Source organism: Microtus oregoni, unplaced genomic scaffold, assembly GCF_018167655.1.
Source record: "Microtus oregoni isolate MIOR12 unplaced genomic scaffold, Mior012 000072F_ref0000427, whole genome shotgun sequence".
In the NCBI taxonomy this organism is placed as follows: domain Eukaryota; kingdom Metazoa; phylum Chordata; class Mammalia; order Rodentia; family Cricetidae; genus Microtus; species Microtus oregoni.
In genome coordinates this window covers 4,360,677-4,375,028 of record NW_024543979.1, presented here as the reverse complement: position 1 = coordinate 4,375,028, position 14,352 = coordinate 4,360,677, and the positions used below count along the sequence as shown (strand labels likewise).

General features: G+C 45.9%; 1 protein-coding gene across 4 annotated transcripts in view; it reads right to left on the bottom strand.

Moving 5' to 3' along the window:
- Aff1 (AF4/FMR2 family member 1) overlaps nucleotides 1-14,352 on the bottom strand; it is a 158,638-nt gene that overhangs the window by 122,715 nt on the left and 21,571 nt on the right. For 2 of the 4 annotated variants that reach the window (XM_041641966.1, XM_041641968.1), the window contains exon 3: nucleotides 7,617-7,619. The exons of the other annotated variants lie outside the window; for them this stretch is intronic. In XM_041641966.1, coding sequence (XP_041497900.1) covers nucleotides 7,617-7,619 — 3 coding nt within the window. The remainder of the gene's footprint in view (nucleotides 1-7,616; nucleotides 7,620-14,352) is intronic. 4 annotated transcript variants of the gene reach the window in all.

Below are 14,352 nucleotides of genomic sequence, written 5' to 3'. Positions count from 1 at the left end.
CTGCTTTTGCTATTAGGGAAAGCCCTCTGGGCTGAGCCACACCCCAGGCTTTGCAAGTCTTGATACTAAATCGCCACTGGGTTGTTACTGTTTTCTCTTTCTGGGCATCCCCACTTCTCCTTGGCTTTGGAAACCTCAGCACAGTTGCTTTTTCTTCACAACAAATGTACACCTTGAGCAAGGGCCTGCAATGAACTCCAGACTTAGACAACAAATAGTTCGACTCTAGGTGAGAGGTGTGTCCAACTGTGGCTACTTAGAAGTGGACCTGGTCAGTGACAGCTTGCTGTTTCTAGGCACCTGGGGCAAGTCTAAGAAGCTGAGTCTAATCCCTGGATCCCACCAACTAGAAGGGAAGATACAACCAACTATGCAGAGTAGTCCTCCAAACTTTCATTCCTCAGTGTTCAGAGGGGGCGGGTACCTGACCAGTCCTGTGGTCCTTGTCCTAAGGACACAGAATCTCCATGCAGAGCCAAAGGATTCAAAATTGGTTGCTCTGGACATCTGTTTTTTCACACCCAATTAATTCATCAACAAATCCTTTTCCATTCTCTTGAAAACCATGCGGAACCCACTGGGTTGTGTCCAGCCCTCCTGTGGACCTTAATCATCCCCTTATATGTCAGGCTCAACTCCAGCCTTCATTTAAAACCCCATCAAACCACTGAGCACGGTGCCCCAGGCCTCTAATCCGCCAGCACTTGGGAGGCAGAGGCAGGTAGATCTCTGAGTCAGAAGCCAGCCTGATCTACAGAGTTCCAGGACACCCATGACTACACAGAGAAACCCTATCTCAACCCCCCACCCTCAAAAAGTAAAATGCTATTAAATCCTATCAAACCACTAACCCACTTGTTTCTCATGGGCTTGTCATTCTGCTAGACACAAAGTCATAGGCCATGCGCCGCTCACCAGGCTTGGGCTACCACGAGTTTCTCTCCTAGAAGAGTCCTTACAGTCTAGCAGATCTTTATGAGGTGGGGAGGGAGTGCTGTTGCCCCTTCTCATCTTCCTTTTTTTTTTTCCATAAAGTACTTTATGGAATACAAATAGTTCCTTTTATGTAGATCACCGTCACTGCCACGGCCACTCCCATCTACCACACTTTTTCTTTTCTTTTCTTTTTGACTCCTAAGTAATACCGGGTTTTTCATTTGTTGTTTTTGCTTTTTTTTTTTTTTTTAAGATGTCTGTGTGTTGCCAGGCCTTTAACCCAGAACTTAAGAAGCAGAGGCAGATCGATCTGTGAGTTTGAGGTCAGTCTGGTTGACATAGCCATACTATAGAGGGAAAACCCTTCTCACAATATTATATTTATACATGGAGGTGAGTATGTGCATAGCCATACTGGTGCCCATGGAAGCCAGAGGCAATGGCTCTCCCCAGAGCTGGTGTTTCTGTGGCGGGAAATGAATTATCTACTTCTCCTCAAGAGTCGTACACACTCTTAACCATTGAGCAGCAATTCTCTGCCTCCAAGAAGCCTTCCCTGAATGTTGGAATCATGAGCAAAGAGGGTCAGTCCTACACATCCTAAAAGCCCCACACTCTCCTCATAGTGACTACAGATAAAGTAGCAGACAGGCTGAGCAGGGATGAAAGAGACAGATCAGCTTCAAGGACCTGGTGAGTTCAAGGTTAGTATAGAACACGTGAGACTCTATCTATATAAGGAAAAAATGTTATATACAATCAACCACTCTCTAGTTTTCTGATTTGGGCCTTAATGGATCTCACTTCCATATACTTGTTAAACATAAAAGGGGCTTTTCAGTGGCGAAGAATATGAAGACCCAAGCAATAATGAAGAAATGTTAGGTAAGCATTGATTGACGGGGAAGAAGGCATACTGAGAACCCCTGAGCTTTGGACAGGAAATCCCACCAGGTCAGCAAACATACTGTACCAAATAACCGAAGACACCAATACTGTCCATCAGCTTAATAACGATACTATCAGTTTTAACTGTCTAGAAGCCATCCCAGAACGCATCTCTCCCAAACATAGATGGTGGTCTTGAGATTAGGACTACATTGTTCCTAGATACAGGCTCAAAATTCTATGACGGGGGGAAAAAATGTCCCTCATAGGCAGCAACTACTCACACATCTGAACATTAGTCCAAGGTAAGCACCCTGACTACAACAGACAAGATGCCGATCATGAGGTGCCTCTGACACATTTGCCTGTAGAGTGAAGTACCGGTCATGTTCAGGTATGGCTAGCCAGGAAGTTTGCCTGTGCTGTGTGTTTTAAAGCAACTTGGTTTTTTTGTTTGTTTGTTTTTTTGGTTTTTTTTGAGACAGGGTTTCTCTGTGGTTTTGGAGCCTGTCCTGGAACTAGCTCTGTAGACCAGGCTGGTCTCGAACTCACAGAGATCCGCCTGCCTCTGCCTCCCGAGTGCTGGGATTAAAGGCAGTGCGCCACCACCGCCCCGCCAAGCAACTTGGTTTTAAAAGGCCAATTAAGTCGCCACTCACACAATTCTGCAGGTTTTATGCCCAGGCCTTAAAATACAGTCTTCAACAGTTGGGTCAACAAGATGTAACTATCTCCATAGTAACAGGCTTTGACACAAACAACAAACAAGCTGACCAATTAGTATCAGAACAAAATCTTTGGATTGTTTTTGCAAGAAAGGTCAAATAAATAGTCATTAGGAGCCACATACATAAATCCACATCAGCCTCATTCCTCTCCGTGACCGAGGCATGTGATTGCGGATGGGCACACACACACACATGCACACACACACACATGCACACACACACACATGCACACACACACACATGCACACACACATACATAATTAAAAATAACTCCTTGAAAATCTGAGCCATAGCATGTCAAATGTCTGACAGCATTCTCTTCCTGGCCCCTGGGATGCCAGCTCTGCCAGGTTACCCCAAAGTGGCTGGGGCAACCACCTCAGACTTGAGCCTCTCTACCTCTCAGGGGTTCCTAAGTCGCATATTCCAATTGGCCCCTTTGACGCTGGAGCAGCTACACAGACCCCGATGCATGCATAATTTAATTTTGTTATTACTTTGAGAAAAAAGAACCACCATGTAGAACCTGAGGGGAAAACATCGCTTCTACCTGCTTAAAATAAAAGGGGAAAAATTACCAACACCTACTTTCTCTAGATAGTTATCTACATTAATCCATATCAATGACCTTTCAATGGGAATTATGACATATTTTGTTGATAAATTAGTTCATAAATTTACCTGCTATTTTTGACTTATTTGTTTAGAGACAGGGTTTCTCTGTATAACCCTGGCTGTCCTGGAACTCAGACCTCAGATCAGAGAGCCGCCTGCCTCTGCCTTCTAAGTGCCAGGATCAAAGGTGTGCACTGCCACCACCACCTGGCTTTTCTACCATTTTCGATTATGCAGACTTAGAGAAGGGGTAGCTAGGGTTTGAGGGTACAGCTCAGGGCTAGAGCAATGCCTAGCATGCTGAAGAGCCTGGGCTTCATCCCCACAGGATGAGCAAAAAACAAATAAATTACAGCAAGTGGAAGTCAGTCTGAAAAATCTACCGAGGCCCAGCCAGCAGGACCACACAATGGAACAGCTTTCCCATACTGCTGGTTCTATAAGCAGATTCTCAGAACCTTCGATTGTGAATACTAGCTGCTCAAAGGGCCAGGTATTATGGCATTCACCATCTGGAAGCTTTGAGTTCCAACCCAGCAGGGTCTACATAAAGCAGTAACCCTGTCTCAAAAACGAAACAAGAGCAGTGTTGGCTCTGGCAGAGGATCTAGGTTTGATCCCCGGTATCCACGACAGCCCACAACCACCTGTAACTCCAGTCCCGGCTCAGGGGTCTAATGCCCTCTCCTTGCCTCTGTCAGCTCCAGGCTTGCATGTGGAATACAGACACGCATGCAGGCAAAACACCCAGAACCATAAAATTATTTTTAAGGGTAATTAAAGACTGGGAGTAGTGGTGCATGCCTTTAATTCCAGCACTTGGGAGGCAGAGGCAGGTGGATTTCCATGAGTTCCTAGGCTAGCCTGGTCTGTATAGTAAGCTCCAGACCAGTGAAGGATACATGAGACTGCCTCTGATATCAATTTTTAATTATTATTAACAGTTGTTATTTAAAGGCATGCACTACCACAATTAGCATCTGCTGGAATAAAAAAGACAATAAACGCTTAATCTTGTTTTAATGTACAGAAAAAGAGCAGACTGCAGAAGGGATAATCCTCCCAGATTTATACATCTAAGCAGTGGGGGCCACTAGAATACAAACCCAAGTCTGACTGATTTGGGGTTCCTTAGAGCAGTTTTCTGAAAGAGGCAGCAGAGGGTGCAGGAAGAATGTAAGAAGCAATTCAATGGCTGCTAATGGTTGCTGCTAATGGTTGCTTGGTCAGGGACCCAAAGGGAGGAACCTCAAAGCCGAGGCCGCTCCAAATACCCCTGAGACACCAGTCTGTCAGCCAGCTTTGTTTCTCTGTGTGACCCTGGCTATCCTGGAACTCACTCCTAGTCCAGGCTCAACTCAAACTCAGAGATCCACCTGCTGGGATTAAAGGTCTGCAGGACTGGTTTTTATGCATTTTTTTTCACTGTTCTGCAGCCTCACCCTTGAAACACTAGGTCCCACTTGGAAGACCCTTAGATTTAGAAAATTTCCTACTTCAGGCACCAAGAGGCCACTGGGGGAAGTCAGTCTCTGCCGGATGTTGACAGACGGTCTGAAAGAGGAACAGCTGTGCGGTGGTGTAACCGTTGGGAGGTTGATTGATCTGCAAGGCCACCACCTGGCACCTGTGTGGGGCTGCGCCAACCACAAGCACTCTTGGAGTACACCATCTCATGAGTGTGAAACTGTGTGTGTGCGTGCGTGCGCGTGCGTATGTGTGTGTAAACAGCTCTGATACAGTCCAGACAGGACAGCCAACTCCTCCCCTTACAGTTTGTAATCTTTTCCCTGCCACCTGGCACATTAGCCAAGTCAGTCCTAATCAGCTTTGTGCCTTCACTGGGGCGGGTGCTCCCGACTGTGGCAACCTTGCCGAAGGGATCCCCTCGGATCAACCTGTTATTTAGTACTCATTAACAGTATCAGCAATGACAGTCGGCTCCAGAAGGATTGATCCAGCACAAATCTCCAGGCAAGCCAGAACCTGCAGCATTCCCCTGCCTCCCGGCCTAAGCAGAATACAGCTGGGGCTGAGTGGATGTCTTAGGGGTCCAGTAAGAGTAGGACCTAAACCAGTAAGTGGTGGCTCGTGCCTGTAATCCCAACACTTGGGAGACTGAGGCAGGAGGATTACCGATGAGTTCTAGGCTACCCTGGGCTATTATTGAGTGAGACCCGTTACAAAATCTATCCATAAAAGTAGGAATCTGGTTTAACTGCCACAGATTCATCAACTAACTTGTTCTTTTATCATCTACAAAACAAAATTGTATTAGAAGTTGTAAGATTGAATGAAAATATATCTACCCAGGGTCAGTCAGGATTAGAGTGAAACCCTCTCTTTTATAGAGAGTAAGGAAGAAACAGGGAAAGGAGAGAGGGAGGGAGTCTACGAAATACTTAGCAGAGGGAGCTGGAGAGATGGCTCGGTGGTTGAGAGCATTTCCAGAGGACCTGAACGCAATTCCCAGCAATCACATGGTGGCTCACAAGCATCCACCGTGGGATCTGGCATCAAGATGGACGTGTAGATAGATTACTCACTCATATACATAAAAGGTGTAGAAAACACTTAAGCATGGTTGGCTGTGCCCATTAAATAGCAGGGGCTGTCAGACTCAAGACCATGTTCACTGGTGCAGTGGCTGCCTAGGATGCCCTGAGTTTTAGCTCAAACCCCAGTAAAAAGAAAAGTTGTTTTAGTTGGCTTATCCCTGTATACTCAAAACATGAAGACTGGGTGCGTATCGCTAGTAGTGATAACTACTAGGGTCCCCCACCCTTCCTCTCGAGGTGGATAAGGAGGCCTCGAATATGGCACATCTCAGCTAGACCATGTTTGCCCTGCCGCCTTTCCAGGAACTCCAAGCTCTTTGCCAGCTGATACCGCTGCTCCTTCCTCCAATCTTCCACCTAGCATGGGACACAGGGTGAGGGCGGTTACCAAACAGTTACAAAATCAAGAAAGCTTTCGAACTTTGGGATACCCAGTGCTGGGCTAGGCTGCTCAGTTTTGCTCAGGTCCAGCTTAGAATCTTGCAGGGTAGACAGAGGAACCAAGCGAAGAATAGTGGGGTTTTATAAGGGTGTAACCTTGAATGCACCCTCAGTCTGGACAGGAGCTCCGGAGCCTTAGTTCCCCAGAAAATATGACCTTGGTGTTGCTTTCAACACCACAAAGCGATCCAAATACTACTCATAGAGTGACGAACTAAAACAGGGCGGTGGTGGCACACACCTTTAATTCCAGCACTAGGGAGGCAGAGACAGGTAAATCTCTGTGAGTTCGAGGCCAGCCTGGTCAACAGAGCGAGTTCCAGGACAGGCTCCAAAGCTACAGAGAAATCACGTCTCGAAAAACAAAACAAATAAACAAACAAACAAAAGCTACGAGCTAAAGGTTTTGACCACAGGCAAAGTTCTGTTGTTAACTACTTAAAAGAAACCCCATATCAATCACGAAGTGAAAACTTTATGGTGACTTTTGAACCACTGCCAGCTTTCTTAAGACTCAGCTTTCCACCCTGGCATCCAACTTAAGAGTTTCTTTGGATGTCGAGGGTAGAGAAGAGATTGATCTGAGTTCCCAACCTTCCCGGGACCACAGGGCTCAGAAATCCCGTTGAGTCTAGCCTTACTGTAGCGACAAAAGGAATCCCTGCAGGCCCACCCTGGGCAGGAGCTTTTTCCAAGGCAGGCCCTGGGTAACTGCGTGACTAGCACCCAACCTTAACAAAGAACCCCTCCAGGAAGAACAAACTTCAGGAGCAGCCCGCACTCACCACTAGGAAACCCTGTTTTCTTTTAATTAAAAAAAAATCTAGAGGTCACCCCTCAGCTTTGTTTACAAGGAAAGAGTCCAGCAGCCCCCATTCATCACCCCTGGGGGTTCTTTTACACTTTGGTGTGAAAAGAGTCAGGGCCTTTTGTGATTCCAGCCACTCCAACTGCTGCCCTTTCACGGGCAAACGAAGCCCCAGCCCCCAGTAAGAAGCAACTGTCAGAAAAAAAATTCATTGCCTCTCCTTCCAATTATTTATCAGAGACCGGGGAGAAATTACTTTAAGATCTCTCTCAAGGAAAGTCCCCGGCGCAGCCCTGTGCACTCCGGTGCAGGTCTGCCTTGAATAGCCCTTTCCCCAACCCCACCAGGAGAGGAAACCTTCTGCTACACACATTCCATCTGGAACAACTTTCTCTAGCTTTTTTTGCTTTCCTAGAAAGCTCAAGGGGGTCTAACCTTCCAAATCCGTCAAAAGTTCCTCCTCCCTTAGGGCCAGGCGGAGATGTGTAAGGACTGCGTCGGCTACACGCGCCTGTTGCAGACCTAAGGACCTCAACCCCAGCACCCGCTTTACCTACGGAAAATTCTTTTAAAGAATTTTAAATGTTTAAAGAATTCTAAAGTAGCTAAGAAGTCTGAAGGGGTAGACAAGAGCAGGGCGACCTGCTGGGAGACTTTGTTTTTTGTTTGTTTGTTTGTTTGTTTTTGAGAGAGGGTCTCTGAGTCCTCCAAGCTGGTCCTTAGACTAGGCTGGCCTCAAACTCAAAGATCCTCCCACCCTCTGTCTCCCAAGAGTACTGGAATTGAAGGCTTGCGCCACTATGCCCAGTTGACTTGTTTTGTTTTTGTTTTTAAGTAAATATTTTAAATTAAAGCATACCATTTTTAAAATCTGGGCTCGGCAGGGCAGCAAGCACCTTTAATTCCATTACTCTGGGAGTACAGATGGGAAGATCTTTTGTGAGTTCAAGGACAGCCCGACCTAGTAAAAGCTCCAGGTTCTCTGGGGTTACACAGTGAAACCCAGTCTCAAAAAGCAGAAAAAAATAAATTACAGTTCTTAGCCAGAAGAGAAGGGCATGATGGAGAACTTAATGCCAGCCTAGGCTACACAGCAGGAGCATGGCTCAAAATGCATTGTAACATGACAATTAAATATACTCCTTACAATTTGTTTACTGGGCTGGAGAGGTGGCTCAGTGGTTTAAGAGCAATGACTGTTCTACCAGGACTGGTGATTTCTCAGCACCCACATGGCAGCTAACTATTGTCTCTAACTCCAAACTGACACCCTCACACAGATACACAAGCAAGCAAAATACCCATGCAAATGAAATAAAAGTAAATTTTAAAAATGTGTTTACTTTTATTTATGTATTGTGTGTGCATGCTTGTATACAACATCATACACACGAGGATGCCAGAGGACAGCTTTATGAGAGTTCTGGCAAACAAGGCCGGATTAGCAGGCAGCAGGCCCCTTTAGCCACTGAACCATCCCATGGACACAATACATACTATTGAAAGGACACCTGGTCAAGGGTGGCACAGGGAACACTCAAGACCCTGGATCGTTTCAGCATCACTGAGACATCCAGAACACTCCGGGACAACTGGACAACTGCAAGCAACTACCCTCATCTTGACTCTCACCAGCTTTTGAGTTAGCTTCCATTTATCAGGAAACTGGCAATAAAATCGTGGGGCTTCTCGCCGGCTTCTGGGCACTGACAGAGCTAGCAGCAAGCTGGGACAATCCCATGTGCTTGCAAGGAACTTGCTCCCCAAGTTCCTAGACTAACCAGTTCTAGACAATGCCAAACCAAACCCTAGAGTGGTGAGCAAAACTTCCCCCTACCCAGTAACCCCAACCTCTGTACAGAAACACAGTCAAGGCCCCCACAGGAAGCTAACAGATACTACACGACTTGGAACATACCTCCTTCCATAAGCATCCTCGAGCAGACAGCACCCTCATCGCACAAAAAGCAGAATGCATGTTCCAAAACAGGACCTGACATGAGAGACCTATGGCAGTGTGTGAGCTTCAGCAGCTTTTGTCAGGAGACAAGCGATTTCACTATGTTTAAAAAGCTTCTAAGGGCAGGGTGCAATAGACCACGCCTTTAATTCCAGCATATGGAAGTCAGGCTGGTCTCTGAGTTCTGGGCCAGCCTGGTCTATGTAGATAGTTTCAGGCCAGCCAAGACTACAAAGTGAAAACCCTGTCTCTGAAAAATAAACAAAAGAGAAATGATGTATCTCAATAATTCCTCTGTTAGTCCGGCAGTGGTGGCACAGGCCTTTAATCCCAGCACTGGGAGGCAGAGGCAGGTGGATTTCTGTGAGTTTGAGGCCAGCCTGGTCTACAAAGCAAGTTCCAGGACAGCTAGGACTGCACAGAGACCAAAGCAAGTGCCAAGACAGCTAGGGCTGCACAGAGACCAACCTGTCTCAAAAACATAATAATAATAATAATTCCTCTTTCGGTTGCTTTAATAAGGCATGTTTGCTTTACTATAACAATCTATTAACACCTTGACTAAATAAATACATGCTGTCTATCGTGTACCAATTTCTTTATTCTTTATTCGTTTTGAGACAGTCTTATTATGTGACTCTGGCTGGCCTGGAACTTCCCTATATATACCAGCACACTGGCCTCAAATGCACAGAGATCTGCTGTCTCTGCCCCTGAGTGCTGGATCAAAGGCATGTGCACCACGTCTTGCCAGACGTTTATTTGTGTGTCTGCTAGGAAGAGCACCCAAGGCCATTGAATCTTTTAAAGGGTTTGTTATTACATTTCTCCGTTTGTTGTCTACCCACCCTGTGGAAGTCAGGGCGTGAGGACGTTGCGAGTCTGTTCTCTCCTTCTACCACAAGGGTACTGGGGGTGAAATCAGGTTGCCAGGCTTGGCCGCAGCACCTTCACTCACTGAGCCTCTTGCCGGCCTCCTTTAAATCTTTCTGTTGTTGTTGTTGTTGTTTTGTTTTGTTTTTCAAGACAGAGTCTCTCTGTGTAGCCCTCACTGACCGGAACTCACGGAGATCCGCCTGCCTCTGCCTCTAGAGTGCTGAGATTAAAGGCATGTCTTAAATCATTTTTAAGATAGAAAAGAGCAGTATCCTTCTCCACTGCTGGCTGGAAAGGCTTCTTGAGGAGAAGGAGTTAGGGCCATTTGGTCAAAGTGGAAATGAAAGTACACAGGGCCTTAGGGCAATGTTTTTACTGCAGCTCAAAATGTTCCGGAGCCCACGACACTAGTGGCCCAGCATCCCGTGGCCTTAGCCACATACTCACTGTGCCTTTACTGTTTCCAGGGCTACAAGGACAGAAAACAAAAGTTGAGATTCGAAATTACATCCCCCAAACTTGTGAAAATCAGGGGGAAGCGGGATTGCAATTCTAACTCTGGTCTCTGAATTCTGAAGGAAGCTCCCAACCAGTTTAACAGGCTAGGACTCAGCACAGCTGATGCTGTTCAGAAAGAAAAGAATTCTTCCTGCCTTAGCATCCAGCAGGAGTCCAAAAACATTCACACCTAAGCAGATAGGGAGGCCTGGACAGGGTGCATTACACAGACAGCAAGGAATAGATTAAGTCATCGGCTTCTGCTTGTCAGCGTTTGTACAGCTGGGGCTGAAGGCAGAGAGGCAAGCCACATGCAAATGACCCTGAAACCACCTCCTGGCTCTAAGACTGAGTGCTTAGAATAATCTGTAGGTGCCTCTGGACGCCTCAGCCTCACAAGCACACAATCCCTGCCTGAACGCCCACCCTCCACCCACACGGAACACATGTGCATTATTCATAGTAGAAGACAGTGCAGCCTAAATAGTGAACAGCAAGAAAAAGACAACTACCTAGACAGCGGCATAGTGCAATAAAAAGGAATGAAATAAATACATGCTACAATACACATGTACATACGTATAAACCGCGCAGAGCAGATGAATATCATTACATAGGTGAGGATGGAGGTACAAAACAATAACTTCACCTATTAGTGATGAAGGATGCTGTAAAAGCAGACTGTCCCGGAGTTGGGGAGATGGCTCAGCAGTTGAGAGCCCTATTTACTCTGGCAAGAACCCAGGTTCAGTTCCCAGCCCCAGCGTGGTGTCCAATGCCCTCTTCTGGTCTTCATGGGTACCAGGCATGCAAATAGTACATATACAGACAAGCAGGCAAAATATCCATACACATAAAATTAAACAAATATTAAAGAATAAAGGTGGGCTAAAGTGTTAGCCTCTGTTTTTTAAAGGTGAACAAGTTATGCCTGAACTGATTGTTACAGAAGAGGAAATATTTTATGACACAATATTTTTTATGATTAGTTCTTTGTGTGATTTGGGGCAACCCCACAGGCACTTTTTATTTGTTTGTGTTTTTTTTTTTTTTTTTCAAGACAGAATTTCTCTGTGTAGCCCTGGCTGTCCTGGAACTTGCTTTGTAGACTAGGCTAGCTTCACACTCACAGAGGCTTACCTCTGCCTCCCAGAGCTGGAATATAAAGTATGTGCCGCCACCGCTGGACTCCCCCTGCCCACACACACACACACATAGCCATTATTAAAGATGAAATAGATCACAGTGAACACATACATTGGGCTACCACCTGTTGTGTGCCTCGCTTGTGTGCTTGGGAAGAATAATTTACAGAGGTACCGAGCAAGTGGCAGTGGCTGTAACTGGTCTGCGACCTGTGTCTCCATGTCAAAGTCTCTCAATGTCCGTCCCACTGAGCTGTTCCTGGAGAAGTTCCTTTTCTTTTCTAGGCTCTGGGTGCTAATCCAACCCTGCCTGTTAAAGGAGAATGAAGGTCGATGCAAGACTCCACAACACTTGGCGGAGTGGACAACTGGTCTCCGACTGTGGGTGGAAGATGGTCCAGGCACATGGATAAGCGCTTTATATGCATGATGTCCTGAGCCGGCTTTAACACGGCTCTAGAATCCAATCAATCAATCCGCCTTGCTATCCACATCACAGAAGAGGCCCCCACAGCAGCTGGCCTCGGACCCTGGACCCCTGATTGTGAGCGGGATGTGACCCTCGTGACTGAGCTGAGGATACATGACCTTACCGGGCAATCCGTCACTGCTTCTACTTCTACAATTTAATCTCCCACCACCAAATTAACTGACCCTTCAGAAAGTAATTATAAAAATGACTCTCCCTCGTCTGGGGCAGACCCCAAACTAAACTTTCCTAAGGCCATCAATCTGGACTGACTCATTTAAAGCTGCAGGGGACGATGACATGAACCTGCCAATTAGCACCATGTTTCTTTAACACCGGAAGGCCATGTCCTGTGCCAGCAGCAGCAAGCAGCAGCATGAAGCTTTGTAAGTTAGGTTGAAGCTCGAAAACCTCAGGGACCTTCTTCACACTCCCGGTTCATGTTTCCAGGTGTGGACTCTTTACAGTGCCCAAGCCAATCGCCATTTCAGAGGGAAAAAACACAAAAACACGGTCAAGGACCATTAATCTCTTCAGTAAGCATGTAGGACTTAGTCCCTAGTTTACTCAGCCTGGGAAAGTCTGTCTGAATAATAGGCGCTAATCTGCTTTATCACCTTGTAGTGTCCTCAGTAATTGGGCACTCTTCTCAATTAGGAGAGTCACTTGTGCTGGAGGCTTTCTGCAGGAGAGAGGCACTGGCCAGAGCAGGGATCATAGAATGCAATCCCCCAGGGTTTCACGAACACTGACAAACTCATCCGATTCTCTGGCAAGTACCCCTTCATGGAGACAATTAAATCATACCCAAAAATCGAGTAGGAGACTGTGAAAGAAAAATCTATTTTCCTCAGCTATGAAACAAACATATCCTGACTATCACTCAGCTTATTCTGGTTCCACTGCCATACCTGAGCCCAATCCCAGAAGAGAATTTCGTGCGTGTATGAAAAACTTAAATTTACCTTTAAGATTCAAAGAATAAAATGAGAAGTTGTGGCGATTGATTTAAAACGGGTAAAAAAAAATTGAACTCATGAGTGAAATAAAGCCAAAAGAAAAAAAAGCTTCTGCTTCAGGAAAGGGGGAAAAAAAACCAATCAGAAACTCCAGTCAAAGCAATTCAAAGGTAAGGGGATTGAGAATGTGGCTTGAATTTAAACTAGCTGCTCACACGACCGTTTGTCCTCATCAATATGAGTCTTTTCCTCTAAACTTAGCCTCAGTGGTGCTTGCAGACCCTGCGAGGTGGCTCAGTGGGTAAGGAAAGTCATGAAGCCTGACAAGCAAGTTCCATCTCTGGAACCCACACAGTGGAAAGAAGGAATCAACTCCTGGGCACTGCAAAGGGTCCTCTACACAGATCTGTGCTGTGCACCTGCCCAAGTACAAAGAAAAATTTAAAGGAAAGGATGTTTAAAATATAGCTCTGCCTAAAGAAATTTCTTTTTTTGTTTTTTTCAAGGCAGAATTTCTATGTGTAGCCCTTGCTATCCAGGAACCATTTTATAGCCCAAGCTTGTGTAGAACCCAGAGATCCGCCTGCCTCTGCCTTCCAAGTGCTGGGATTAAAGGTGTGTGCCACTTCCACACAGTCATTTTTAATCTTCTTTTAAAAAAAGAAAAAACTTATTAGCCGAGCACAGTGCTGGTGCATGCTTTTAACCTTAGAGAGACCCTGCTTCAAAACAAGAAAAACATTTATGAGACAAGGTTTCTCTGTATTAGCCCTGGCTGTCCTGGAACTCACTCTGTAGACCAGGCTGACCTCGAACTCACAGAAATCCTCCTGCCTCTGCCTGCCAGGTGTTAGCATTAAAGATGTGTGCTCCTGTGCCTGATTATTTGAAATTATGTATACACACATCTGTGTGAAGGTCCCAGAAGTGACATCGGATCCCTGCAGCAGGACTTAGCATCAGTTTTAAGTCACCCAAAGTAAGTAAGCACGGGGATCCAAACTTGGGTCCTCTGCAAGAGCAACAGAACAAGTTTCTGAGCCATCTCCATGGTCCCATTTTATTTATTTATTTTTTTATTTTTTTTGGTTTTTCAAGACAGGGTTTCTCTGTGGCTTTGGAGCCTGTCCTGGAGCTAGCTCGGTAGACCAGGCTGGTCTCGAACTCACAGAGATCCGCCTGCCTCTGCCTCCCGAGTGCTGGGATTAAAGGCGTGCGCCACCATCACCCGGCTTATGGTCCCATTTTAATTTCTGTTTGTTTCTTTGTATGTTTTGTTTGAAACATGGCATCTCATGTAGACCAGGGCAGCCTCAAACCTACTGTGTGACTAAAGCTGTTCTCTAAGTCTGCATCTTCTAGTCTTTGCCTATGAAGTACTGGAATTACAAGCATGCACCTTAAATTTTCTTTTCTTTTTGTTTTTTTGAGACAGTGTCTCCCTCTGTAGTATTATTGGCAAGCCTGGAAT